We start from the raw sequence: 27,892 nt of genomic DNA, 5'->3' as shown, positions 1-27,892 counted from the left end.
ACTATGTTGTGTGACTTTTTGCCTGTTGGTTGCTGGGTGGGAGAGCTTCCTGCTTTTATTTGTTTCCCAGGCTAGCTGTCTACATCCGCTATCGTCCACGACAATTTAATACTGTTTATTTCTTAAATATAATGTGTAACAAAAAAAATCCAAGAAGAAAATCCAAGAAGAGAAAAGATTCTTTTGGTTTACAGTTTCAAATAGACATGAAATACAGATATGTAAATGTATCAATATGTGCAGTAAATGGTACTTTTGTAGAAGGAACATTAAAAACTCAGTACAGCATAGTAATAGAGTACAAGGTATAAGAGTGGAGATTACCTAATAAGCCTAAACAAAAATAATTTCAGAAATGAAGTATTTTTATTTAAAACATAGTAGGAATGCTCTCCCTTTCTACTTAACTTCAACAGCTGTTAGGATTTAATGTTTATCTCATTCAGTATCAGGACTGTTCTTGAAGAGATATTCTGCCTATAAACAGAAAAGTTTCAAAGTTACACTTATTTTCAAGTCTTCAATTTTAAAGTATGCACAAAATAACAAAAATACAGTGCAAAATATTGCTTTAAACAAAATCACGGAAAGTATTAAGTGGCTCTAAAATGCTCCTTCTGGAAGACATGTCAGAGAAACTTCCCCAAAAATGCCATCCAAAACACCATCCACCTCATTCTCCCTCTTGGTTGCAGTCACCCCTTCTCTTTCACAGGCAAGAGAGGGAAGTGAGCCATTTATTACAGTATTTGCCACTCCATGGAAATTCCTATGGAGTACCCTAGCGCCAATTGCTGGACTCAGGAGAGTAGATAATACAGATCTTTAAAAGCTATGCAGTTAGTAGAGAAGGTGTAATGCTCCTGGAAGCACAGGTAGTCGTCACTCATCAGTAAGCAGAAAGCTTAAAACAATTAAACATTCCATAGTGTCTAAAGTCGCATGCAACATTGATGCTTTTGTTGTAAGCTTTTGCTTGGTTAATAACATATTTCATTACATTAATATAGTGATATCTTGTCTGTAAGTTTCTTATGATGTGCAGGAAGAACAGCCGCACAGCAGTAGCTTCAAAGCATCTGAATTCTTGTCTGAATGCAATGCTGCCCCTGCTCTCAGCCAGAAGTTCAATTAGATAACTTCTTGAGGCCCTTTGTTCCATTAATGTCTTAGAGGATTTACTCATTAATTTTTCTGCGTATTGGGAAGGGAATTACTGAAGAGCTTTCATTCATCATTACAATAACATGTTCTGTTATGCCTGGAGGAATGTAAGCAGGATGGAGGGTGAGGTCCCTGTTTCTGCAGGCCTCTGTGTGGCAGCAGAATTGGCAGAGTACATACAAAGAGTAGTTCCTGGGTTTTAATTTTCAAAATAGTTACTGCTGACCAGAATTGCAGGTACTATCAATTGATTCTTGTCATGATGGTGGAGAAAAAGAATTTAAGTCCTTTTGTTAACAGATTCTTTGGGTCTATATTAATAGTTTCATAAAGATTTTACAAACATATTTAAGAAAAAAAATTTAATCACCTTACCAGAAAATCAACTGGATCATCTGGCCTGATCTTACAGCATTCATTTATCCCTTGCATAAGCAAAGGCATGACATTCTTCATTAAATAGTTTCGTAGTGGAATGGACTGGAACTCCAGTAACTCTTGTTCTTGTCTTTTCACTTCCTCCAGGCATTTATTCTACAAATAATGAACAAAATCATAAAGAATAACATTTATAACATCTACCAAATAGCACTTGACCTAGAGAAAAAAAAATAATACAGCAGTGGACAGAACTTTAAAACTCATAACTTGGCAAGAAAAACTATGAGCTGCTTATTAAATTTAGAGCACATGGCATACTGAGGCTGTGATGAAAACTGAAATAATCTTGTTAGTAAAGTTATTTTATTTTTCTGTACTAAAGAAGGAGAGTTTTTCTGAAGTCTTCCAATGGTCCTGTTTCCAGAAGATATTTGGCAAAATGGTTGGAATACACTGCATCACTTCAGAAATTAGCACTATTGCAAATGCAGGCAGTTTCTTGAGGGTTCTTTGAATGGGAGAGAAGGAGAATATTTTTACTCAGAAGAGAGCCCTGACTCTCTAAATAACTAAATTATGTTGAAGTTTGTTTGTTTGTTTTGTGCTTAATTCTTTGCTTTGTTTTATTTTTATTTCACTTATGTCAGTTTTCAAGGTGGATTAGAGTAAGGAGAGTAAAACCATAGCTAAATTTATTCTTGAATTCAGTTTAAATCAAATACAATGATTGCATTCAAAAAGTAGGAGGGATGGGGAATAAAACCACTGTGAGTTTTTCTATCTTCCATTTAACATCACTTAATAGCATGCGTACTTGCAGTTGTTTTAGCTAGAAAATTACACACAAAAATTTCATTGCTCTCTCTTCTCTCATTTTATTCACCAGTAGCCCGAGTCTTCTATAGATACAGCAAGTAGATGATACACTGAAGACTGCCTTTCTGTACTCAAGGCATAACACAAAAGCAATGTTCAGATAAAACCGATGTACCAATATCTGGAAAAGATAATGGTCATGTTCATTCAATCCAGGAGTGCTACTGAACAAATCCTGCAAGTGGTCTTTGGTCACTTTACTCAGAGACAGCAGCTAATCTACAGTCTTAAAGGCAAATGAATAGTTGCTTAGATTTCCTAAGCATCTGCCAATTAAAAAGGATAAACTTAAGGTAACAAGGAAAGCTTATTTACAAGCCAACCTCAGACAATACAAACACTTGTTTAAACTGAGTAACTTTAGGATATTATTTTCCATAGACATGTATGGGCATTTAATACAAGAAAATAATTACTCTCTGGAATGATTAAGAGGTTTTTAAATACTTCTGGAAGAAGGCAACTGAAGAACTGCCCTTTCATGAAACAACCTGACTTTGTGTGTGAACAAGAACATTCTTACTGTATGCATTTCAGGTTTACCTAAAATGTGGATAGGTGACAAAGTAACTTACACAGTAGGAGTGACAAAGTAAACAAGGAAAAAGCATGTGCAAATCCTGTGAGGTCAGGTAGCCTAAATACCAAGTATTATGAGGGTATTAACAAACGAAAAGCATCCTTCATACTGCATCAGGCAGCCGTCAATGAACTCAGGACTCAGCTCTCAAAGGTGTTTCTCTTGTAAGCTCAAAAACCATTCTGCAATACAGACTGGGATATTGTTCAGTGTTTAGTTAAAAGTCTTGTTGGAAAGGCATAATAATTAAGACTTGGTCAGCTGCTTAGAAGTGAAGTGAGCAAAACGCAAAAGCCCTAAAAGGCTGATTATGGGAAATAACCATTGATTATAGTAGGTATTTATAAATGGTAAAAAAAAAAGAGTTATGGCACAGCAACAACAATAAGAGTATCATAAAAGTATTCTAAAGACGTGCTGATACCAACATGCCAAAAAAACCCCTCTCCTGCTGTCTGTAATCTAAAAGAGACTGTATTCTTTATGTTGGGCCTTAAAACACACTGCAAAGGTGGTCTAAACCAGATCTAAAGTATGGTATAAGGAACTGGAGAATTTATGCCACACTTTCTGAGTGTATTTACATAACAGATTGCTGGAAGCCATCTAAAACAGATAAATAGTAATGACTTCACAAATATATGTGAATATTAACCTACCCACTCTTCCCAATTTGCCTTCCTTTCAGCCCTCTCTTGAGCTTCTTTGACAAGGCGTTCCTCAGCTGCTCTGCGTTCAGAATTCTCCTTTTCTTCATCTGTTAAACGGTAATTTCGAGGTTCCCCAATTTCTTTGATGATCTTTTTTACAATCATTCTGTTCTCAGGATCTTCAAATATAGCTACATCTTTTAAACAATACAAGAGAGAACTTTTCAAGGCTTTTGTCAATTATCAATGGGCATTAGTAAATAACGGCACGATCTAAAAATATATGGTGTTCAATTTGTTTGATTTTTCCACTATAAGATGTTGCTTTCAGTTGCTTATAACTATAAATTTTTCATTACACAGTATTAAGTTTTGTACATCTGATTTTCTTACCCCATTTCAGCTAAGTATGTCCTTTTACGATGAGGTAAGGGAGAAACATATTGAAATAATTCTTACAAATATTCTGTTTATCAGTTGCAGCTTGCCTAAGTTTTGAAACTTGAAAATGAGGTCATTCAACTATTTTATTTAATTCTCTCCCTTTTAATTGCTGGAGGCTACTTAACATATTAGACTTGCAAACCAAGAAGGGCAAGGGATAACATAGAAAAGTGGTGATGGTCTTCAGGGATTTCTGGGCTCTCTGTGTATTCAGTGTGGGAAGGTATCTGGCAGAAAGAGTACAGAAATGCACACAGACAAGAGGAAGCGTGGGCATTTCAGGTATCCACACAGTGATAAAGGGCTTGTTCAGTGGTAAGGGAGTGGAGAAAGAAAGGCTCAGAAACAGATAAAGAGAACAGAGAAAGCTAAAAAAGTAGAACAAATAGAATACAGAATTTAGGTGAGAATCCAGTAGTCCTTGCTCCACAGTCTTCTGCTTTATAAAGTTACTTTGAAAGCCAATCCAGACAGAAGACAGATGTACAATACTAACACCAATATTGCAAGAGTTTAAGTGTCTGTGATTTGGGCCTGAAGTCCAAACTCTGAAAGAACTGAGGATAAAGCTAAGGTAAATTCCACATGATACAATTTCTTTCAAATATTCTTCTTTCAAAATAACCAGCAATTACATTCCTGAAGTACTCCAAATTAAAGAATACGTTTTCTATGTCAACCGGTCCATTGTTTCAGCAATTTTAACTGAACCTTGATATACCAATTATAGTGCAAACCACTTTTCTAGCAATTTAGATTATTGATAAGAATTCTTTAAGCATCGAATTTGAGATCTCAAGGAGTGTGTTATTTTTTTTTTCTTAGGTGGCCAAGCAAGATTACAATGCAAATATTACAGCAGTTATAATAACTGCATTTATCCTCAAAAATAAATACCTTTTAAAATAAAAAAAAGAGGCTAGCACTGATGCTAATTGAGAGGAAAGATCACCAGAAAATGAATTAATAAATTAAGATCTTCAAAGCAAATTGTCACTATAAATTTAACATTCCTTGTTGTAGATGATCAAGCATGCGTCACCATCCCCATTTTGCAGATGAGAAAAACAAGACACAAAAGAATTGACTTGCAGACTTCATTCAATGAATCACTGTAGCAAAGTAGGATTTCCAGAATCTTGAAGCCCACTACTTTATCTTAATCATGTTTGAGACTCAGAAAAAAATAATATCATAAAAGCGATTAATAAAGCCACACGTTATGATGTTCTAAAATTAAGGTACACTTAGTGTATTATCTTCACAAGCATTAAATTTGTAGCAACACAATGTTTTTAATTCTTATTTTATCTATTAATTTTACTATTTCATACCAATAAACTGAGGATGTATTTCAAGTTCATCAAAATAGTTGAGAAGAGTTGTATCGTCTGTGTTTAACTCTCTGAAGAGTTTCAGAGATTGCAAGAACCGGTCCTGAGTGTAGTGAGTTTCAGCAACAATTCTCTCTGGCAGATTTATTATTCTGTTTATAAGGTATTCATCAGATGCAGTCAAAGAAATAACAAATTCTGTGAAGAAGAACACATTAGCAGCACCTCTTTATTATTATTTTTCCACTTTCTTACCTATTTTGTGTTAATAAGAAATTTTAAACCACAACTGAACATAAATAGATATGAATTGTATAGATCTTTATATAGAATTCAATTATCAAATACTTACGCTTAACTTCTCCAGTTAGAGGAATCTAACAATATTAACAGCCTTATCTGTAAAGAAGGTACATATTCCAATTTCACCATATTCTTACTTATCACTATCAACAAAACTATTCTTGCAATGAGCAGCACAAAAATCTTAAGAACTGCAATGCAGTGTGCTTACAAGCTTTGTAGAACCCTGCTTTTTAAATCAAAACTTTTTCCCCTTTATGCAAGTGCAAGGACTTTATGATTTTTCTCCACTTCCACCGAAGCCAGTAAACTATCATTTACTGAAACACTAAGTATTGGAGATATTCAACCATTCTACTGTCTAACCAGACACATCTTGAAATGCGAAGTACGCCAAATGAATTCTTTGAATGTAATCAAAACTTGCAAAGAAATCCAGGACAGCGAAAACTCCCAACATGAAGCCATTTCTGCACACATGAAAACCACTCTGTTTTCATTCCCAAATTAACTGATGCATTAAAATTAATTTGGTAACATCCTTCAAGCTCTCACACTAAAGATAAATTTATGGGGTTTTAATATGCGAAGTTCAGGAGCATATATTTATGCCGTTAATACCTGTTGTGATCACAACCAGGGCAGCCACTACTATTGTTATCAGCCAACAGTTGATGGCATTTTCACAAAAAGAAAAATAAAAGAATGGTAAAAAACCCACAAACTGAAACAAAATCTTCCTTTTGATTAATTGCTCACTTTCGGCTGAGAGGGCAGCAAGCGTTACACAAATTAGGTGTTTATTTTATGTTAAATAAAATATGAACAGATGGAGTGATATTTTAGACTTCTGGTTGGTTGCAGCAGAATTTGAAAACTCCCGTTTGTTTGGAGAGAAATCTACCAAACTCACCAGGTATGATTAAGTCATTACACTTGGGTATTTTGCCTTTAATTTCTTCTTCGTCTTCACTTTCTGCTAAAATAGAAGTAAGAAATTATCACTATTTTCATTTGAAGCAATAATATCATTATATTCACTAAAAATGTGCCCAGTACAAACACAGACTTGCCTATAATCAAATTATTCTAACTGCTGGAAATTAATCTAACCTGGACACCAGTTTAGAGAAATCAGAGAACTCAGTAAGTAAGTCACACTGCCATCCACCCCAGAATTCTGCCTTGGGACACTAATAGCTGTTTGCCTGTACAGTGGAAGTATGCACATCCATAGACAATTTTATAATGTGTCCAGTTTTAAAACTGCTGTTCTGCCTGTTCTGGCTTCTCTTCCTGCCACGTACATTATTCTGCAAAAACAAGGCTCAGAACAGTGAGTAGAAATGTTTTACAGTAGTATGGCTAAAGTAGTTTCTGCCACTAAGGGTCTGCTGTTTTGAATAGTCAGTAAAACTTCCTGAAGAGCACCAGCTGAGCATGACAATTTACAGTCCAGCATATGAAGCTGAACAAGACTGTTGGTTTTTTTTACTTCAAACCTCATGATGTAATTTACATATGGAGATGATTCTTTGTCTAATTGCTTGACCACAATTTGAAATGTGTGTGCCAGAGCTCCTATTATATCTACTGTTTCAAATCACGTCTACTGTACCTACTCTAATCTAGTTCTAAAAACATGCATTGGAACACTCACATGATCTCCTCACTAAGCAGCCCTTAAGTATTATGAAGAAATTGTGCCTTAGAACTTCTTTGAGTGGAGCAGCCCAACACAAGAGAAGTAATAGTCTTCCATATTTTTTCCATTTACTTGTTACTTTGCCAGTAAAGCTACCCTGAAAACTATCTTGTGTTTAAATTAAATAGAGCATTTGAATACTTCTTACATTTTAAGCATCATGTGAAAACAACTCTGTTTTGTGTCCTGCACTGCAGTCAGTACAGTGCTGATACACTTCACTTATATGTCCCTGAGATAAATAATAATAATGACAATATTAGCAGCAATAAAAATAAAAGCAGCAGTACTTACGATTAAAAAGATCTTTTGCCTGGTCGTAGGTCTCTGGGAACCCATCTAAAACATATCCCTGATTCCTACAAGGCATAGATTTGAGCTTATCCTTCACAAGCTTAACAACATACTGATCATCTAGGCGACCTAAGACACAACAAATGTTAATAGGTACCTAGCTTATGCAAAATAGATCTGAAAATATTTTACTAACATTTTAATCCATTTATCAGAAAAACTTCTATTTAGACCCTAAAAAATTGTCTATGCAAGAGATGCATTGATCTCATTATGGAAGCTTTTGGGTGCGTTACAAGTCCATTGCCTTGCAGATACACAAGAACCAAATCAGGTAAACCTTCAGGGATAGATTGCATTTTTAAGAGGGGTGTCACTTTATACTGCATAGAAAACGTTAAGCACTGAGTAAGAATCCACATTACTTTATTCATATATACATGGTAATTAGTAGTCTTCAGTAATAGCTATTTTTATGGACCATTTTTAATTTTCAGACTTTAAAATTCTTTACAGGCCTCAGTAAATACTGTTTACTCTATAGAGATGACCAAAATGAAGTATAAGGTACTTAACACCTCATCAACCAATCTCATATGACAGTGCATTAATTCTTTTTTTTACTAGAATACTTTTCTTCTTTGCAAATTTGATAAAGATATACTTCACTAGTATTTTACTTTACATTATATAATTTATGCTCCTTGTTCTGAAAAGAAAACATGATATAATTTTAAAAATCTGGTCAAGAATCTAATGCTTTTGAGTATACCATTGTTATTTATATACCAGCTTATAGAGTAAAAAAAGAGTTCCTTAAAATGTATAGAAAATATAAGATGGAACTTTTACAATGGGAAAAGCACTCTGGTATTTAAAAAGTGTATCACCTTCATATACACAATATATAATATATGTATATAATGTAAAACACTCCATTTGATTTTTAAATAAGGTATGTGATTATGGATGTGATTCTTGCTCTTAGCAGGATGCAAAAGTTCTAAAGTACAAATTTATTTCCTGAATTATGATTTGCATAGAGTTGTGCTGGTTACCTAAATCCAATCTTAGAACTTTGCATTTCCTACCTGCATTCTGATCCATGCTTTCTTTTATTTCAGCCAATAACTCTTGTGCTGCTTCTACATTATTACCCTCGTCCTCTTCACCATCTTCTCCCTCTTCTCCCACACTGTCAGAGTCCAATTCTTTAGGAGCCACAACTTTCTCCTGAAGACAAGATCAGAAACATGAATAAGTTTAGAAATCTCATAGCCGAATTTCTTTTATACACAGATGTAATAAAAAGAAAAAATAAAATAAAAGTTCATTTCACATATGCTCCTGGGTAGTCAGGTACTGAGCGACCTTCAGTTTATAAAAAGAGTAGAGTGCATCCCCCAGAAGTGATCAGTACCTCAAAAGATAATTCCATTACTGATTTTTAAATGATGCCAAACATTTTAAAATCACAAAAATTAAAATAACAATATTAGAAAACCACAACACACCAGATTAGCTATTGTTTCTGAAATAACATCATTTATCTTAATGTGATGTAGCTTGTAGTGTTTACAGAGCTCCTCAGCAATGGTAGATTTGCCAACCCCAGGAGGACCATGAATGCAAATTTTGACAGGCTGTTAAAAAAAAAAAAAGATATAACATCATTCAAACAATATGGATGTTTCTATGTAAAAAGAACAATATTTTTACTATAATTAACAGGAAATAACAAATACGATAAATAAACCTGAAAATATATTTTAGTTTAATTTACACCAAGTATGTATTTTCTTGCAGAGTATCTCCTGTATCATCCACAGGCTTTGAAATAACACAGCTAGTTAATGTAAATGTACAACTTCACCGTTGGAGAAAAAGCATGCTTCTATTTAGTAGACTCACAGACCAACATATATGGCACTATTAGTGTTTTAATGATTAAAAGAGATGAAACACAGCCTGATAGATAGGATGCAGTGAATATTGGGTTGAGGTGGCAGGTATTCTATTATAAACATGAAATAGATCTATTTCCCAACTGAGGTAGAGTTGCCGTCATCACAATGGTTATTTTGACCTCAAAAAATTCAGATCCATCACAATCTTAAGATATTATCAATTTCTTGTTTCAACCTACCTAGCCCAAGGATGAGTAAGTGTTATTAAGATGCCAGTATACACTTGTTATATACATTATGCAAACAACTCATCGCTAACTTCCTAACTTAATTCAGTAAATCTAACAGTCTAAATTCTGAAAATTTAATAGAGCAGTGACAAGGACAGAGGTTTAGCTGGTTTTTCTCTCCTAGCCACTTGGTGTGTCTACATTTTGTAGTGAATTTTTTTAATTAAAGGCATATGTGCTCAGATGCAGTAGTTTAACCCAAACACAGATCTGTTAATCCTTTAAGAGGTAAGCAGGAACTTCTAACAAACAATCTTGAATGGCAATAGTTGTATTTTGGTTTACACATCTTGAACTCTTGTTCAAAGTTTGAACAAGATTTAAGCACGCTGCATAGCTTTATCATACCAATCAATTTTTCTGCAAGCATTTTTCTGCACCTTCCAATAACAATTCCCCTATACCTCTCAATACATAAGTTCTAAACAGTAAGCCAACATTGAAACAGCACAGTTGCTTAGTATATTACACAATAAAGCAAATGAAAGCTACATTGCAATTATATATCTTGGCTCACTAAATATAATCAAAGAGATAAAATACTTGCTTAACTACTGACTATTATTAAAAAAAGCTTAAATAAAAGATACATTTATTGTGTTCTTGAAGCAAAATGTATCAGGAATGCCATATATTGCATATAGAAACTAGTTTCAGAGCAGCAGCTTTTCCATCAGAAAGCTTACTCACATTTACATGGTGTCACTTTTGGGCATAAAAGAAAATAATCTTAATGATTACTGTTCTAATTAATAATCCCTTTGGTTTTTTACTTCTTCTATTTAATTTTTAGTTTTTATGTTCACTTATTTTGCATCTATATCAGTCTTCCATGTATTGTTCCTTAAAGAAATTAAAGTTTGCTTTTATATAACCATTTATACTGGGAAAAAAGAAAGCAACACTTTAAAACAGTGTATACCAGATCTTTACCAGTAATCCTCGACTTTTCTTGTATTCTTTGACGATTTGTTCAATGTTCTCCACCAGTCCTGCCTGAGCAACCCACTTAATGTTGAAAATGTCTTTCAGAAACATAGCTTCCATGCGCAGGTTCACAAGCAACATGTCCAAATGCATTTGCTGAGGGGGCAAAGTTATATTTACTTTACAGACTTAAGTTATGCATGGCAAAAAAACACCATTAGCCTAAACTAGAGACTAGAATGGAGGCGTGAGAATAGAAAGAATTCAAGCATAGGGGAAGAGTTTGCACACAAAGCAAAACAGACATTTTAAGCTTTTAAAAAACATAAACATCGATAATGTATATTTGTATTTGAGTGTTCTCATGAACTTTTAGAACATGAACCATTTAACAATCATTCTGTACAATACAGAAGTTTCCTATTATTGTAAGGAATAACCTCCTTCATAAACTAACAGTTATCATCTTAAAAATACCAGGCTTGTAATTTATTTATGTCTTCTCTGAACATTTCATTCCAGATAAATACATGAATGCAACATAACTTATGTATGCTGTGCTTATCAGCTTTAGTAGCACCTCTTTATTAACTTTTTTGTTATTGTTATAATTTCATGTAAGTTTTGTTAGAGTGCTCCAGTATGCACAGTGCAGTAGTGTCATCAGTGCTTCACTGCTTTTCTAAATCAGGCTTAAAATAGTCTATTCTAGGAGAGTTAAATTTTACTTTGTTTATTTTCTGAATTAAAACTCAGTGTATATATTTTCAGGCATGTATTAGGGTAGATTTTTTTTGTTGAAATAAAGAAATACATTATATATTTCATGATATTGTACAGTCAAGTTTACATTTTTTCCTTAAGTAATAAAGGGTATAAAAGTACTAACTGTTAACTCTTTACTCAGGAATGCATTTTCTTTTGGAACCTTCTCAATTTTTCCTGGTCCAACATTTTTACTGATACACTATCAAGAAAAACAAAACACACTTATCAATTCAGATTCTTTGAAAAAATGAACAGGATTTCTGCAGATTAAATATGTGCTTTAAATTTTATGTTACACCATATCAGAAAAATCAGTGTACTGATTTGAAAGAGGCAAATCAAAGAACAGTATATTAACTTTAATGTTAGTATTAAACAGTTTTGTTTTGCTATGTATCAATTCCTCTTTAGTAATTGCAACTTAAAAAAAACAACGAAACAAAACCGAAAACAAACAACCCCAAAAAACAGCCCCAAAACACAGAAAACTAGGCTGGTACAGCTTTCTGCCAAGATAACTATCTGCAGTACTTTCTACAACATTCTCTCCACTAGCAGCTTCCTTTTTCTCACAAGAACTGTCCACTTACTCCTATTTCCCATTTCTATACAATCACATACCCATAAAAGGACCAAACTGCTTTTCTTAAGGTGCCTATCTGCTTCTCAACATCTTTTGGTGAAGTACTCATTGAATGGTTTTGGGATATTCAAGTAGACTGCATCAGATTATTCACCCTTATCTATATTTGTTAGTCACATTAAAGAATTCCAGGTTTCCAAAGTATTTGAAAGTACTTCTTTGGAAGTATTTACTGGGAAAGTATTTTACAAAATTCACATTGATTTTCCTCAAATAGATCATATGTATTATATCCGGGTGTCTTTTAATGCATTTAATTTATTATAACATCTAATAATCATTGAATCTTAGAACCATAGTATCATAGAATCATTTAGTTCGGAAAAGACCTTTAAGATCACCAAGTCCAACTGTAAAACTGCCAAGTCCACCCTAGCCATGTCCCTAAGTGCCACATCTACACATCTTTTAAATACCTCCAGGGATGGTGACTCTATCACTTCCCAGTCCAGTGATTGACAACCCTTTTGGTGAAGAAATTTTTCCTATTATCTAGTCTAAATCTCCCCCGGTGCAATTTGATTAGCCAACCATATTAGGCATATTGGTCTGTAATTCCCCAAACCATCCTATAATCACCGGGAACCTCTCTTTTTACATTGGTATCCCATTTATCATCTGCCAGCCTTCAAATGCCAGGATGGTGCTAAACTGTATGCACAAATAATCAATTCAGCATTATTTCATCCTTGAACTATTTCACACCTCTTCATTGAAATACCGTAAGACTGGTGGTTTCTTAGTGTTAATTTTGTCAGTTCATTCTATATCTTTTCTAAAATTAATTTATTTTTATACGGATCCTCTAACAAGTTATCCATAAAGATCCTGAAGCATTAAGACGCTTCCAGTTCTTACTCATTCTTAGCAATACAAAGTGTCTCTGCTGTGGCCTTGTTTTCTCCAAGCACCCATTTTATATCATAATCATCAATTTGCCTTGCAGATTTTCTGGCAGGTTTTTTGTTCTTTTAAGTGTTTGATAATGATATTAATTTTAGGTCTCCTGGTAGTTGATAGCTGATCTTCAAGTGTTTTTTCACTTACCCTGCCAGAATTCATGATCTTTTCTGTTCTGTTTTCTTCATCCCGACATAATATTGTGTTCAATTCTGGGCCTCTCACTACAAAAAAAGATGTTGAGGCTCTGGAGCACGTCCAGAGAAAAGCAAGAAAGCTGGTTGGAGAACAAGTCTTACAAGGAGCGGCTGAAGGAACTGGGGTTGTTTAGCCTGGAGAAGAGGAGACAGAGGGGAGACCTTATTGCTCTCTACAACTACCTGAGAGGAAGTTGTAAAGAGGAGGGTGCTGGCCTCTTCTCCCAAGTGACAGGTGATAGGACAAGGGGAAATGGCCTCAAGCTGCACCAGAGGAGGTTCAGACTGAATATCAGGAAAAAAAATTTTCACATAAAGGGTCATCAGGCACTGGCAGAGGCTGCCCAGGAAGGTGGTTGAGCCACCATCCCTGGAGGTATTTAAAAGACAGGTAGATAAGGTGCTGCGGGGCATGGTTTAGTGGCAGATAGGAATGGTTGGACTCGATGATCCTGGAGGTCTTTTCCAACCTGATGATTCTATGATTATCACAACGTTTTGCAGTCTGGCATCTCGTATTCTTCAGCCTACAGTTTAAACATGCTAATTTTCATTTTCTCTTTCCCAAACTTCTCTTAATAAGTAGCGTGCAATGGCCTTATATCTGTAATAATGTCTGAATAACCTCTACTCTTCTCCTCTAAGGACATCATATTTTTAATGTCGTTTTGTGTTCATTTTTATGTAATGCTCTCTCCTATGGTTGATCACAGCTGCAAAAGTAGACCTTTGCTTCTTGCATAGGAATGTTGACTGATTGCATTATGGTCACTTCTATGGAATGGCTCTTCAACTATTAACTTTTCAGCAAGACCCTGTATATTTACGTGAACCAAAACAAAGGTTGCATATTCTTGTAAGCTCCTTAACACATTGCTCCATTAAACACTCTTAGACATGAGCAAATATATAAGGCTGTTACATTTGGTCCTTACACAACATTTGCTCAATCTACATGAGCAAGTCTCCTATTACATTGCATTAGTTGACTCCCACTATCAGCTCAATACTGTCATCAAGACTATTTCAAGACTTAATTTCAAAATGCTTGGGAAAACAAAGTATCTTCCTACAAAATTAAGCAAAAAACATCTTAAGACTTCGACTATCTAATTACAGTACTGTGAATCCCACAACAATTCACCAGAAATTTCTTAAATAAAATTTCTACTAAAGTTAATGATAATACTGCGAAAGTTAGTTCTGCAAAATGAGGTCGGAGTAATGTATTTTGTTGAAAGGACAGAAGCCTTGGAGGGTTTAAAAATAATTTTCTATGTCATTTACGACACAAGATAATTCAGGAAGACTTATAAACTTCTACTTCAGTAAAATGTATAGCTTTTAAAACCTTAAAGATATCTCAAAAAAAAAGAGAATAAAATTACTCACCTTTATTATTTCTTTAAGAGTGTGCATAGATACATCTACTGCAAGAATATAGTGAGACTTTGGCCTGTGGTCTGCTATATTTTGTAATACTCTGAAATACAGCAAATACATTCAGGGCCAGTAATCAGTGAAGCATAATGAGCTTTCCTTGTTAAATGCATTTAAGAAAAAGGACAGAGAGTTTGTAAAATCTTGCAGAACTTTTCAGAGCTTGATATTTTCATATCTATTTTCCTTAATAAAGAAGCACAGCTAGATATTTTATTTCAAAAGTAGTTCAAAGAAGAAAAAGCAAGATCTGTAGAAGATACTAACTTAGCCTGCTGTAGGGTAAATGATCCATTTCCAGTCTGTGCTGTGAAAGATGCACTCAACCCATTAACCAAACTAGCAGTAGTTTGGTACAGGCTCCAAAGGAGGTAATGACCTGAGCCATAGCCAGGCCAAGAACTCTAGTTTCAAGCTGTTCTCTGAAACCCGTAATGGAGCAGAGTGACACAGTGAGCACTGACGCGTATGAGGTTGGAAAATCGACCATGTAATTAACACCTGAATAGCTGGTGGCTCTTCCAAGACTCATTTATCAAGGAACAAAGAAAGTTGTGAGTACAAGGAGCCTCATGCGTACCTTCCCCATCACATGTAATTTGACTACAGGCCAACCATTCTGTTCCATAAATCAGACAGCCTAAGCGAGCCTTCTTTGATCTCTCCCTGCTAGGCAGTTATGTTGCATGGCAGTGATCTCCCCTTGAGCTGGAACATCTCTCAAGGTTGCTCCTTGAGGCAGAGAGACCTTGTACCAATGCCAGATCCTTGGTAAGCGACTAATATAGCACATAACCTTGTGGTATGGTAACTTTGATTTGTGCCTCAGTAGCTTTGAACATATGCTGCATTAACACTAATGTAACATTACTAATCCATGCAACTACTCAGTATTATGATAAACAGTATAGATAAGTCTCTTAAACATAAACCACTGCCCAACTCTGGGACTAAGATTGGACCTTGCCACACCTAGGTACCATAAGAAATTTAGAAAGTATAGGAGTCCCCTTTGAACCTTGTGACTCAACAGGAGAGTCTTCCTTACCCTTTTGTGTCTCCAGTCTCTGTGTGAATCATTCTAACTCAATTTGAATTCGATTTTCCTTTGTATATTTCTTCCATGCCGTAGTTAATAGAGTGAACCATGCCATCAAATTACTGAACCTTGGTAAGCCTCTGTTAAATTCCGTAGAATTTATTGAACTCTGTCAAATTCTACTTCAATAAAATGTATTGCTGCTTCTTTCTTTGGAGTGAGGTGCATTACACTCATTTGTGACACGTGACATGTGCCAGTTAACTGGTATCACACACGGATTGAGCATTGCTAGTAATTTAAAAGCATAGCACCAGTACAACAGTCAGATAAGATTTCTAGAATGTATATCTAGCACTAAAGAAATAGAAGTCTCCAACTCAGTAAGAAGGGCCAAAGAGTATTCTTAAGCCCACCCACCCTAATTTAAAAGCCTCAGTACTCTCTAGTACGTTTGGATTTGTTATCTAGCCAGGTACCAATTATTGTCCAGGGGAATTCTCTTTTTACTTACGCTGCTAAATCAAGAACGTGAATAGTTGGAATAATATTGTTTCCATCTCCAAAAACAGGTATTGCAGGAGTCTCACTAAGCCAGCCCATCTGAAAATACAGGTTTACTTTTAACCAGGGCTAAAAAAGAAGCATTTTTTTACTAGGCAAATCTATATATTCAGGATTTAAAGTTCAATTTCTTGAATGATTAATGGAACTGCAGAAAAGGAAACAATTATTGAGAAATACTGACAGGCAGCCTACAAAGAAACGTTTTTTAAGGAATATTCTTTGATCTTGACAAATGTTCCCAAAGAAAAGAATTTCTTGGGAAAACCAAGAATATAATGATGAGAAGAAAACCATTTTTCCTGATACCATGTATGACAACGTGTTGTCACTGTAAAGTACATATGGAAACACTGTTCAAACACTATGGAAAAAAAAAAATCCAATATAGAGCCAAAAAAAGTGGAAACCATAGCTAAAACATTTCAAAGGGATCAAATAATTGGTTTTCTTCACAAAAGCACTAAGCTTATGATACCAAAGCTAGTAAAAATGCATTCAATTCCAGTGTGGTTTGCTCCTAGAAATTAAATCAACCTTCAAAAATAGTTGGGTGTTTACCTTAAAGAAGTAGTGGAAGACTCCTTCCCCAGCTCCATATTGATGTCCTGAAGCAACAACATAAGTTGAAAATTTATGTTTGTTCTGGAAGTAAAATCAGCGAGAAAGTTTTTATAAAAATATGGAACTGCAAATGAGATACTGGCTTACCCTGAAACTTGAGTATTTGTGTACTAAATACACAAAGTGTGTAAATTATATCAATTAAAATTTGTAGCTAGATCAATTGTTGCATACCCAGTAGTTTCATAAGTCATATTGATAATATTTACTCAAAAAAACCCCATTGCTCAATCAGAATTGGCTTGTCTGCATTTGAACTTAAATTCTGAAAAATTTTTAAAAGTTAAGGTGTTGGAAGTAAGTTATATAAATCAATGAAGTAAGCAGGATAACTTGCATTCTAACTTTCCATTTCCAAGAAAAATAACTCTGAAATTCATTGAAGCTATTTTTTTAAATTGCATTACATTTCTATTTGACTAGCTAAACAAGTGGGAAATGCTGGACACATTTGCCTCTCTTTCATTTTGATGCATAATTTAAAACAAAAAAATAAAATCCATGAACTATCTAGCTGTTTTCGTACTCCTACATGACATTCAACCCGTATATTATTTTACTGACCATTATTGCATAATGTCATAGATTTGTCTATTTAATTTAAAAAATAAGACAATTATTAGGCAAGCTCCAGTTGCACACAGCATTTTAAGTCATGGGTAAACACCAAGTTCCTGTGTAATATTCATTAGAGCCACTAGATGTCACATTCTAGCTACAGAATTATCAGTTAGTTCTAGGCTTTAGTTGTTTCAACAATGTTTGTTTGTTTGTTTTATTCTTATAAAATGCCTGAAGTGGTAAACAAGTCTAAATTAACGGATTCGGGAACTGTGAAGCCACTGAGAAAAGAGCTCGGAGATGAAGAGCTCCTCTCTCTGTGGTTCTCCGAGGATTCTGGGTTGGGCAGGACCCCAGAGTTAGCAACTTCTCTCTGAGAAAAGCTACATAGCCTGAATGCCCTGCCACAAAGGGAAAGGTAAAAAATTGCTAGTGGCAGTAAGCAAAGACTTCTAGCTTACAATTCTTGCTGAATTTTAAGCAAAATATAGGTGGGATATACACTAACTCAGGTGAAATCTTGCTGTAAGCAACAACAGTCATTAAATTGCATTCCGAACAGATATGAAGGCTAATAAATCCTTTTATTCTTAGGTGCAAGATCTTCCGCACATGACTGGCACAGCTGCTGAATGCTAGTATTTCCTGATGAGCTCTTTGCTGGTGGCTGGCAACACTGTAATTTCTTTCACAGATGGCACATTCTCCAGATGCCACAAACTTTAGAAATGAGTAAGAACTGTAATCCAGAAGTCTCTAGCCATCACAGGAAGCTACTGTTGATCAGCTGCGGGGAATGAATGCTTTGGAGCTTTCCTGTTCCTAAGGGCTGACAGAAACTGAACAGGAGCAATGATACCCATTGAAGCTGCCCTTGGAGTTCTGGAGGAAAAGGCCTCCTTTTGAAACACCTACAAGAAGTATATATTGAAAGTATTCAAGTCACTTTATCGTGTACTGCTACATATTGTTCCACTGTCTTCTCAGACATTCAGCCTGGCAAACATGTAGCAGCTATTATATTAATACTTTTGTTACATAGTGACTCAGTGCTTTGGATTAGTCAGAAAAAGTGAGTCAATAGTTCATCTGCGTGCTACTGGTGGCAGACATTATTGCAAGGTTTACAATCTTCATATTTCTAACATCACAAGCATGAAAGTTATTCCATAGTCTTATAAAATAACTCCATGCTAGTACAGTAAGTGTAAGAATTTACCATTGATTTTTCAAGCTACAAATCAAATTCTGCTGCTAGTCTGTACTTGTAAACCCATGTTAGACTACAACATAACTGATACTATTATTTTCTCAGCAAGATATAACATGATAAGCATTTACTCAATTCAGATTAAAGTTTTTTTCCCCCTCTATAGTTAGCTTGACACATTTCTGCAATGGACACTACCTTATACTTATTGTGGGAAACTGCTAATGCACAGAGAATGACCAAATGACAGCTTCATCATACAGTGTATTTCATTGTCTTCCAGTTCTCTCTCCTAACCTCTAATGACAAGAGCATCAATTTTCCCGAGTTGTGAAGCACAATCTGAGCCACTGATTATTTAATAATAGCTCTTTAAATACAGACAGAGGCATGATCTGTTCTCTAGTGAGATTAATAGTCTAACTGGGTCAAAACAAACAGAGTTGAAGGAAGTAATTTTAAAACACATATAAAGTGATAACATATATTCTAGGTATTCTGAGTCAGCTCTGTGGACATGATTTTAAAGTGATTTATAGGGTGGAATAAGAAGTCAACAAGCCCTCTGCTCCAAGAGCACAAACCATCTAGGAACATGCTAAGTGTAGCTGGAATATCTTGTAAATATTTGAATGAGGCTTAATAGTGATATACCTTGCTAATGTTTAAAGATGCTGCTTTTCTTTAAAATTAATATCCTTTTTCTTTATATTCTTTCATCTTCAAGTCTCCCCACACAGGCCCCTGCTTTAGTTCTCTCCCACGCAACCAATAAACCAATATGTTTTTGAAACGCAATAAGTAAGATTTACTCACTGCTTAAGGAAAAAAGAAAAAATTCGGGATTTGTGTTATGTAGACACTTAAGTTTCAAAAGACATTGCCTTCTCTATACTTGAAATTTTATTAATAATTGATGTTATATTCATATTTATAAAGACAGCAACATAGTTGCAAAATTTATTCATATTGGTGGTAATTTCCATTACTAAGATAATGCCCTGAATGAGAAGAACAAACAAGCTATTTATATAAAGTTCTTTACATACAGTTCTCGCAAGACTGAGAATGAGTTTTTCAGCATTTATGTGATCAATAAAGCTAGGGTGAGATTTTCTTCTGCTATAATCTTCATCAGTAAAAGGAATTTCAGGATCTTCCTAAAAAGAAATACATGTGACTGTTACATGTGTCTTAAAACAGAAAAGTTTTTAAAGTCTAGATAAAAAAATAAGTTAAAATAAGTTCTTAAAAAAAACCTGGCTTAACTTTTTTATTTGGAATTCTTAAAAATGTCTGATTCTGTTACTTTAGATTTGACATTTTGAATATATCAATAGTTCAATTTCAATTTTCATAGCAAAAGATTTTTAAGTACTTTTTATATTTAAAATATTTTATGTTATTTTATTTTATTTTATATAGCATTACACAAGCTTGAAAAACTCTGATGGCAGCTACAAATAACATTAATGTGCACAATTTTGTAAGACTAAATTGGAGAACTACAATAGTATTCCACAAAGCACCCCACATCCTTCCTGACAATACTTAACATATAAAGATGAATCTATTTATCAGGCTACATACTGGTTTAAATATGTATTTCATTAAATATATAGTAAATATGGGAAGCACAGTATGTATTGTGGTCAGCATAGGCCTTACCTCCTGTCCAAGAACTTCCCAATGTCTGCCTTTATTATTGTAGCCCAGTGCCTAAACATCTCTATCCAGCAGAATAAATATAACAATTTTAGCATTAAGTAGTGGTTCAGGGTGAAAAGATCATGAGAAAAACCACACTTGGTGACCATAACTCTATTGGCTATTGTTGAAATACTTACTGAAATACTTTCATCTAATTGAATTTAATTAATATTTTCCATTAAATGGAAATATTCAGTTTAAAAAAATGTTTTTATATTACTTACAGGGTCAGAGGGTTTACTGTTTGCCCAGCTCATTATTGTTGAAATGAGGATGAATAACTTTGGTTTTGTAAAATGCTCAATTTCCATATGTAGCTCTGTTAAATGAAAGCAAAGGATTTAATTTATTGTAAAATGTATTACTCAAACTGTATTTTTGCTTTTATATAAAGGTCCTTTACACACATTTATAACATAACATTCTATATTATATGTATTTTGAAACAAATAGTCTTTATTTTGGTTGGTGTAAAACAGAGATAATAAAACAAGAAAAGTAGACAAATAATGGTAATAAAGAATCAAATAATTTAGATTCAACATAATCTCCATAGAGCTACCTAGCATGAGGGGGAAAAAAGGAACAAACTATACTAGTAAGTGACTTTAGTCTTTAGTGACTGCTGAGATACTAAAAGAAAATGATGGGTGGTTACGAACCAGAGGACATTTAATGAGCACCCCAAGCACTGAGCAGCTTATGCTAAATGAAATAAAGGCACCTTAGCATAAGGCCTCACAGCTTTTGCACCAGAATTAAAGCTAACTTTGCAGAAGAAGCAGCTGCTGTAACTAACACTGTCTTCAAGGTTTCTCTTCGCAACAATAGAGAGTTGTTCTGCCTTACACTCCTCTCATTTCTCACGGGAAGCTTTCCTCGGTAGTCCTTGACTTGTTACTTTGTAGTCTATCAATTTGTAGACTAAAATGCTCACATAGCTGTTTCTTATGGGAAAATATAATAATGGATTGTAACTAATGATTACTTGTTGCTAATGGAGAATTGCCAAATCAGCTTGCAAAACAACGGCTTGCTTCAGCTAAGTAAGGTATAAAATGTGTTATGAACTTTGATTAAATGGCTTCACTTGGATCATATTGATCACCGTGTGTTGTCCCATTTCTTCTGTCAAGAAAATATGTGTTTTTCCACGACTGAAACAGAAAATCTACAGAATTCAAGTAAAGCTTCATTACTTTAATTTAGAGCAAAATAATTAAGTGGACTCAACAAGTGGAGTCAACAAAACTTATAATGTTATTATAGTATTTTGCTATAAACAGGAAAGCACAGTTGAGTTTAACTATCATATAAAAACAACATTGCACTGACACCATGAAAAGATTCCAGATGTCCATTAGAATTCGGGTATAACAATGAGGAGAGTTTCAGAAAGGCTATTAGCAGTACTTTTTATTGGGCTTCTAAGTCAAAATACATTTTAAATAATTATGTAAGATATTGAAACATTATTTGAATATCACAGGAGCAAGTTTTCTACCCACTCACAATGCAAATAGATAAGATGATGGTTCATGGTTATTTAGGGAAATAACTGCCTACAATGTTGTCATTTATAGTGTTGGACCAGTCCATGACAGCTTCTCTAGCTTATGAATGCTGGAGAGCACACCATGGTCCCTTGCTAATTAACTGAACAATTCATGCAGCATTTCTCCATCAAGGAACCCAGTTTTATATTACAGTAAACTATAAATCCCAGATAATCTCATCATACATTTACAGTAAATCCCAGATAATTCCATTATACATTTATGGTAAACTTTGATGGCCGTACAGCAACTAATTTTCTGTTCAGCTGAATGTTGTACTAACCCGTAGCAGCCCATGTTGCTTCCTCAATTTGATTTGCATCCTCAGTGATGTTATATATAATAATCTCACACTCAAACAAGTGACTTAAAAGCTCTTTTTGAGACGAGACCTGGCAAAAAATAGAGTCACACTTCCGAAATTTGTTTGCTTTTCAAGTTTAACTTAATCATACAACATAGTTTTCTAACACTCAGATGTTAGAATAATTCATATGACTGATGTCAAACTTTATGTCACATACAGGTAAGGTAATGAAATGTAAATTAAGTGACAACTCTTCTAATTTGCAGTGCACATTAGTTCAAAAAGATGTACACTTCTAGTAGTACTGTAGGATTCACATTTTCAGGGCAATTGTATCAAAAAATATCTATGATTTTCATAGGCATTTTAAACAAGGATCAGCTGGCAGAATGGACAATACATAAGAAGTGTCCATTTCCTTGCAAAATAACATCCCGTGATTTTTGTTGAATGCAGATTGCCTGCATCATTAGAGAACATTGAACAAACACTTCAGGCAAGAGCAGTGATTAAGATTAAATAGTGCCAGCCATAATTTTCTGACTGAACAACTCAGCTGGATAGGCATTTAAATCAAAATTTTCAAATGTTTACAGAGATTATGGATAATGAACTTCAGATACGGGCAATTACAGTTTCAGAAAACTAAATCAAGCAAGAAGCTATCACATTCTTAAAACGAAGCCTCATTTAGTTAACTAAACTCTGGACATGTCACATTTTTATGCAGAGAAGTAGGTAGGTATTTGTAACAATTAGCAGGTATTGAAAGCTGCGATTTTGGTGAACAGTTAAGAACAGGGACACTAACTTTGATTCCAGCACCACTACTTTTAAAATAGTGTTAGAAGACAGAGGAGGCAAGAGAGATACTTGAGATGTGTGTTTTGAGGGAAAAAGAAAGCAGATCTATGGATCCTCAGGATAAATTAAGTCCTGCCCATAATTATCTTTTTTAAAAAATCTATTTGGAATTCAAGTTCCTTACATTTAATATTTGCTGTATCAAACCTAGCAGGGAGGAGACAACAGTGTGCAGGAAGCAGGAGGAATAAAATACACGTATACAGCTTCCAGCAGCAACAAGAGACTATTTAATTAACGTAGTCCATTTCACATGAGTTGTGATATTTCTGATGTTGCCTAGTGGCAACCTGAAATAAGGCTCTTACTTACTGCATACGTTTCCTCTGCAAAAGATGGTTTAGGGCTCCCTGAATTAGAAAGGGTGCCCACTATTTCGTAAACTCCCTCCTTTGGCCTACTAGAAACGTCAGCAGCTGAATTATTTTCATCTTTCTCCTCCTCTTCTTCTTCTACGCTTTCAAGCGATGCCCCAACAGCACATCTGGATAAATACTGCAATATACAAGACACACATTTGTACGCGAGTAGGTGCCGAGCCCTATACAACTTCTCACGCCCTTAGGAAGACACCGACACCGCCGACCAGCCCCGATCCCGTTGTAGGTCACGCAGCTCAGAGCGAAGCCTTCCATCAAACAGAAAAACGTTACGGAGTCCTTGACCTCCGCTGAAACGTTTTGTCTCGACTCGCGTCCCACACCTCGAAGTCGAAGGCGCCGCCTCAGGCGCTTCCTCACGGAGACCCGGCTCCGCGACCACCGGCTGCTCCCCGAGGCCTCCCGACCTGCTTCCCCCACACCTCCCGCCCCCGGCCCGCTCCCCGCGGGCGCCTCAGGCAGCGACGGCCGAGGAAGCCCCCGCGGTCACCTCGCCGACGTTGCGGCCGCAGTAGGAGTCGAGGTGGTTGAGGAAAACCCGCCGGTTGGGCGGCCTCAGCGGCGCCGCCGCCGCCATCCCCGCCGCGACGCCGCCCGTTGCTGCGCGACGGCACCGGCCGGGTGGGCGCGCGGGGCGGGGAGCGGGCGTCGGGGTCGGCCCCGCGCTCCGTGGGCGCTGCCGGGCTTGGTGCCTGCGCTCCACCAGCCCTTACACACAGCACAGACATAACCTGGAGGCGGGCAGGTTTAGACTAGGCATACATCCCTCTGTACTCGGCACCGGTGAGACCGCTCCTCGAATATTGTGTTCAGTTCTGGGCCCCTCACCACAAGAAGGATGTTGAGGCTCTGGAGCGAGTCCAGAGAAGAGCAACAAAGATGGTGAAAGGGCTGGAGAACAGGCCTTATGAGGAGCGGCTGAGAGAGCTGGGGGAGAGAGAAGAGGCGGCTGAGGGGAGACCTCATTGCTCTCTACAACTACCTGAAAGGAGGTTGTAGAGAGGAGGGTGCTGGCCTCTTCTCCCAAGTGACAGGAGACAGGACAAGAGGGAATGGCCTCAAGCTCTGCCAGGGGAGGTTTAGGCTGGACATTAGGAAAAAATTCTTTACAGAAAGGGTCACTGGGCACTGGAACAGGCTGCCCAGGGAGGTGGTTGATTCACCTTCCCTGGAGGTGTTTAAGGCACGGGTGGACGAGGTGCTGAGGGATATGGTTTAGTGTTTGATAGGAACGGTTGGACTCGATGATCCGGTGGGTCTCTTCCAACCTGGTTATTCTGTGATTCTGTGATTCTGTGATTCTGTGATAAGGAAGAAATTTCCTCACTGTGAGAGTGGCGAGGCACTGGCCCAGGCTGCCCAGGGAAGCTGTGGCTGCCCTGTTGAGGAGTTTTTAGATCAAAATGGGCACGGGTATTTAGACGTGCACAACCCAGCCTTTGCACCTGAATAAAGCTGGCCTTGCAAAAGAATTAGTTACTGTAGAGGACACGTTGTCTTTAAGGTTTCTCTCTGTATCATTAGAAAGTTGCTCTGTCTTGTACTCCTCTCACTTCTCACGGGAAGCTTTCCTCTGCAGTCCTTTGTTGAGGAGTTTTTAGATCAAATGGGCACAGATATTTAGACGTGCACAACCCAGCTTCTGCACCTGAATAAGTTAGCTTTGTAAAAGAATTAGTCACTGTAGAGGACACGTTGCCTTTAAGGTTTCTCTCTTTATTATCAGAAAGTTGCTCTGCCTTGTACTCCTCTCACTTCTCACGGGAGGCTTTCCTCAGTAGTCCTTGACTTGTTATTTTGTAGACCAGAGTGCTCCCATAGCCGTTTCTCATGGGAAAGCATAATAATGTGTGTAAACAATGATTGTTTACTGCTAAAGGAGAACTGACAAATCAGCTTGTAACACCACGGCTTGCCCCTTCTGAAGAGGGGTATAAATGTAATGCAAAATCTCAATAAAACGGCTTCACTTCACAGAATCACAGAATCACAGAATAACCAGGTTGGAAGAGACCCACCAGATCACCGAGTCCAACCGTTCCTACCAAACACTAAACCATATCCCTCAGCACCTCGTCCACCCGTGCCTTAAACACCTCCAGGGAAGGTGACACAACCACCTCCCTGGGCAGCCTGTTCCAGTGCCCAATGACCCTTTCTGTCAAGAATTTTTTCCTAACGTCTAGCCTAAACCTCCCCTGGCGGAGCTTGAGGCCATTCCCTCTTGTCCTGTCCCCTGTCACTTGGGAGAAGAGGCCAGCACCCTCCTCTCCACAACGTCCTTTCAGGTAGTTGTAGAGAGCAATGAGGTCTCCCCTCAGCCTCCTCTTCTCCAGGCTAAACAACCCCAGCTCTCTCAGCCTCTCCTCATAAGGCCTGTTCTCCAGCCCTTTCACCAGCTTTATTGCTCTTCTCTGTACTCTCTCCAGAGCCTCAACATCCTTCTTGTGGTGAGGGGCCCAGAACTGAACACAGTATTCGAGGAGCGGTCTCACCAGTGCCGAGTACAGAGGGAGGATAACCTCCCTGGACCTGCTGGTCACGCCGTTTCTGATCCAAGCCAAGATGCCATTGGCCTTCTTGGCCACCTGGGCACACTGCTGGCTCATATTCAGTCGGCTGTCAACCAACACCCCCAGGTCCCTCTCCTCCAGGCAGCTTTCTAGACAGACTTCTCCCAGTCTGTAGCACTGCATAGGGTTGTTGTGCCCCAAGTGCAGGACCCAGCATTTGGCCTTGTTAAACCTCATGCCATTGGACTCTGCCCAGCGGTCCAGCCTGTTCAGATCCCTTTGCAGAGCCTCCCGACCCTCCAGCAGATCGACACTTCCACCCAGCTTAGTGTCGTCTGCAAACTTGCTAAGGGTGCACTCAATGCCTTCATCCAGGTCATTGATGAAGACATTGATCATATTGGTCATGTGATGTCCCTATCCTCTGCAATTGGTGACCCCCGACGTGATACTACGACAGATTAATTCGTATCGGATTGGAGACTGGAGCAGCTGAATGGACGGGATGCAGAGAGGCCGGTCGACACATCCTCGCTTCCCCCGCGAGAGGGCCAGATACAAGCATAGTGTTCACGTTAAAGAAGAGATGCGAATTAGGTTATTTACAGCGGAGCGCTCTGCTGGTGTGAAATTGGATCTCGCTATAAAAAGGTGAGCGGTCAGGGAGGAGATGAGGTTGGACGATTACGAGAAAGAAGGTGTCCTAAAACTCCTCCAATATATTCTCTCTAAGAGAGGGAAAAAATATGATGCCTCTGTTATTAAAGCATTTTTGAACTGGGTCTGGCACCATAAATTAATCCCAGGAGCACAAGTCGCGTTCAAAATTCCTACCTGGGAAGCAATAGGTCATGTATTATGGGATGCAGTGGCCGAAGGAGGCAAGGAGGCAAAAGAAGCAGCCAAATTTGGACCGGTGTGGAGGGAAATAGTGGAGGTGCTGCGGACAATGAAAGGAGACAGATAAGCAGCTGCAGCAGCTACAGCGGTACTTGGAGGGTCCGGGGCTCCCGTATCGCTTGGCACAGCTCCACAGGCTTTCCCAGCAACCTCACTCTTCTCCCACGTGCTAAACATCCCACAATGGGCCCCACTGGAATCTAGCCCATTTAATGTATCTGGTGCTGTCGGCAGAGCACTCACCGCCCCTGCAGCTGCGCCTAACAATATTTCAGTAACAGAGACGCCTAAAGCGTTACCCCCCCAGACGGAGACAGATCAAAAAACCCAAGAGACTGTGTTAGTGAGGGAAGATGCAGAGCAAGGAGGGGCTGCCTGTCATCCTTCTGCGCCTCCCAAAGAATTAACTCCCTATAACCCAGATGCGGTAACAACAGAAGGTGATGCTGCTGGAGTGGCTGCAATGCCCTCGCTTGAAGGGGAGTTGAAAGAATTAGTGAAAGCGTTGCAACAATTGGCTATTCAACAGAAGACAGAGCTGCTATCAGCTCCGGAACCTCCTGCACATAAAAATTATACCTTTATGGATGAATCTGGTCCAACTCTCACAATTGCCACAAAACGATTATCAGCACAACCCTCATTTGTCGAGCCAGACCCTGAGATAGAAGAAGCCCATAGCCGAAAATGGAAAGACATAATCACGAATGCAATTTTAGAAGGAGATTTCATAACCGTACCAGAAGCATTTCCAGCAATGCATGGTGCAGGAGGTCAATACTGGGAACCGATCGACTGGAAACTATTGGAGAAACTTAAAGCTGCCGTGATCCAGTACAGCCTTAAATCACAAGTTACAAC

The 27,892-nt window shown here is 37.3% G+C and overlaps 1 protein-coding gene across 6 annotated transcripts; it reads right to left on the bottom strand.

The window, feature by feature from the left end:
• Window positions 1–257: 257 nt before the first annotated feature.
• On the bottom strand, window positions 258–24,200 carry AK7 (adenylate kinase 7). Of its 6 annotated transcripts, none has more exons than XM_069857065.1 (18): window positions 24,109–24,200; window positions 23,551–23,733; window positions 22,351–22,459; window positions 20,736–20,830; window positions 19,851–19,961; window positions 16,968–17,051; window positions 16,357–16,445; window positions 14,756–14,846; window positions 11,745–11,822; window positions 10,862–11,011; window positions 9,246–9,374; window positions 8,823–8,964; window positions 7,732–7,860; window positions 6,646–6,711; window positions 5,430–5,627; window positions 3,661–3,848; window positions 1,540–1,698; window positions 258–477 (listed from the first exon to the last, which is right to left on the bottom strand). In XM_069857065.1, exons 1-18 carry the CDS (start codon window positions 24,193–24,195, stop codon window positions 439–441), a joined length of 2,127 nt encoding a protein of 708 aa, XP_069713166.1. In that variant the 5' UTR covers window positions 24,196–24,200; the 3' UTR covers window positions 258–438. The 6 variants fall into 6 exon arrangements, 5 of the variants coding, with proteins under 5 accessions (XP_069713166.1, XP_069713164.1, XP_069713165.1 ...); XM_069857063.1 differs by lacking the exon at window positions 258–477 and adding an exon at window positions 1,155–1,417; XM_069857064.1 differs by lacking the exon at window positions 258–477 and adding an exon at window positions 1,155–1,417 and having other exon boundaries at window positions 6,646–6,708.
• Window positions 24,201–27,892: the final 3,692 nt, after the last annotated feature.

This window comes from Phaenicophaeus curvirostris, chromosome 5, assembly GCF_032191515.1.
Source record: "Phaenicophaeus curvirostris isolate KB17595 chromosome 5, BPBGC_Pcur_1.0, whole genome shotgun sequence".
Classification (NCBI taxonomy): Eukaryota; Metazoa; Chordata; class Aves; order Cuculiformes; family Cuculidae; genus Phaenicophaeus; species Phaenicophaeus curvirostris.
The sequence above is the reverse complement of the archived record's forward strand: the minus strand, read 5'-3'. Positions and strand labels throughout refer to the sequence as shown.

Bases quoted from the DNA above. Each gene is read 5' to 3' on its own strand.
- AK7 (XM_069857063.1), bottom strand. From the start codon at position 24,195: ATGGCGGCGGCGGCGCCGCTGAGGCCGCCCAACCGGCGGGTTTTCCTC. The intron at 11,012-11,744 runs GTTAGTACTTTT...TTGCCCCCTCAG, and splicing joins TCCTGAGTAAAGAGTTAACA to CAAATGCATTTGGACATGTT. The intron at 1,699-3,660 runs GTAGGTTAATAT...CATTATTTGTAG, and splicing joins AGGCAAATTGGGAAGAGTGG to AATAAATGCCTGGAGGAAGT.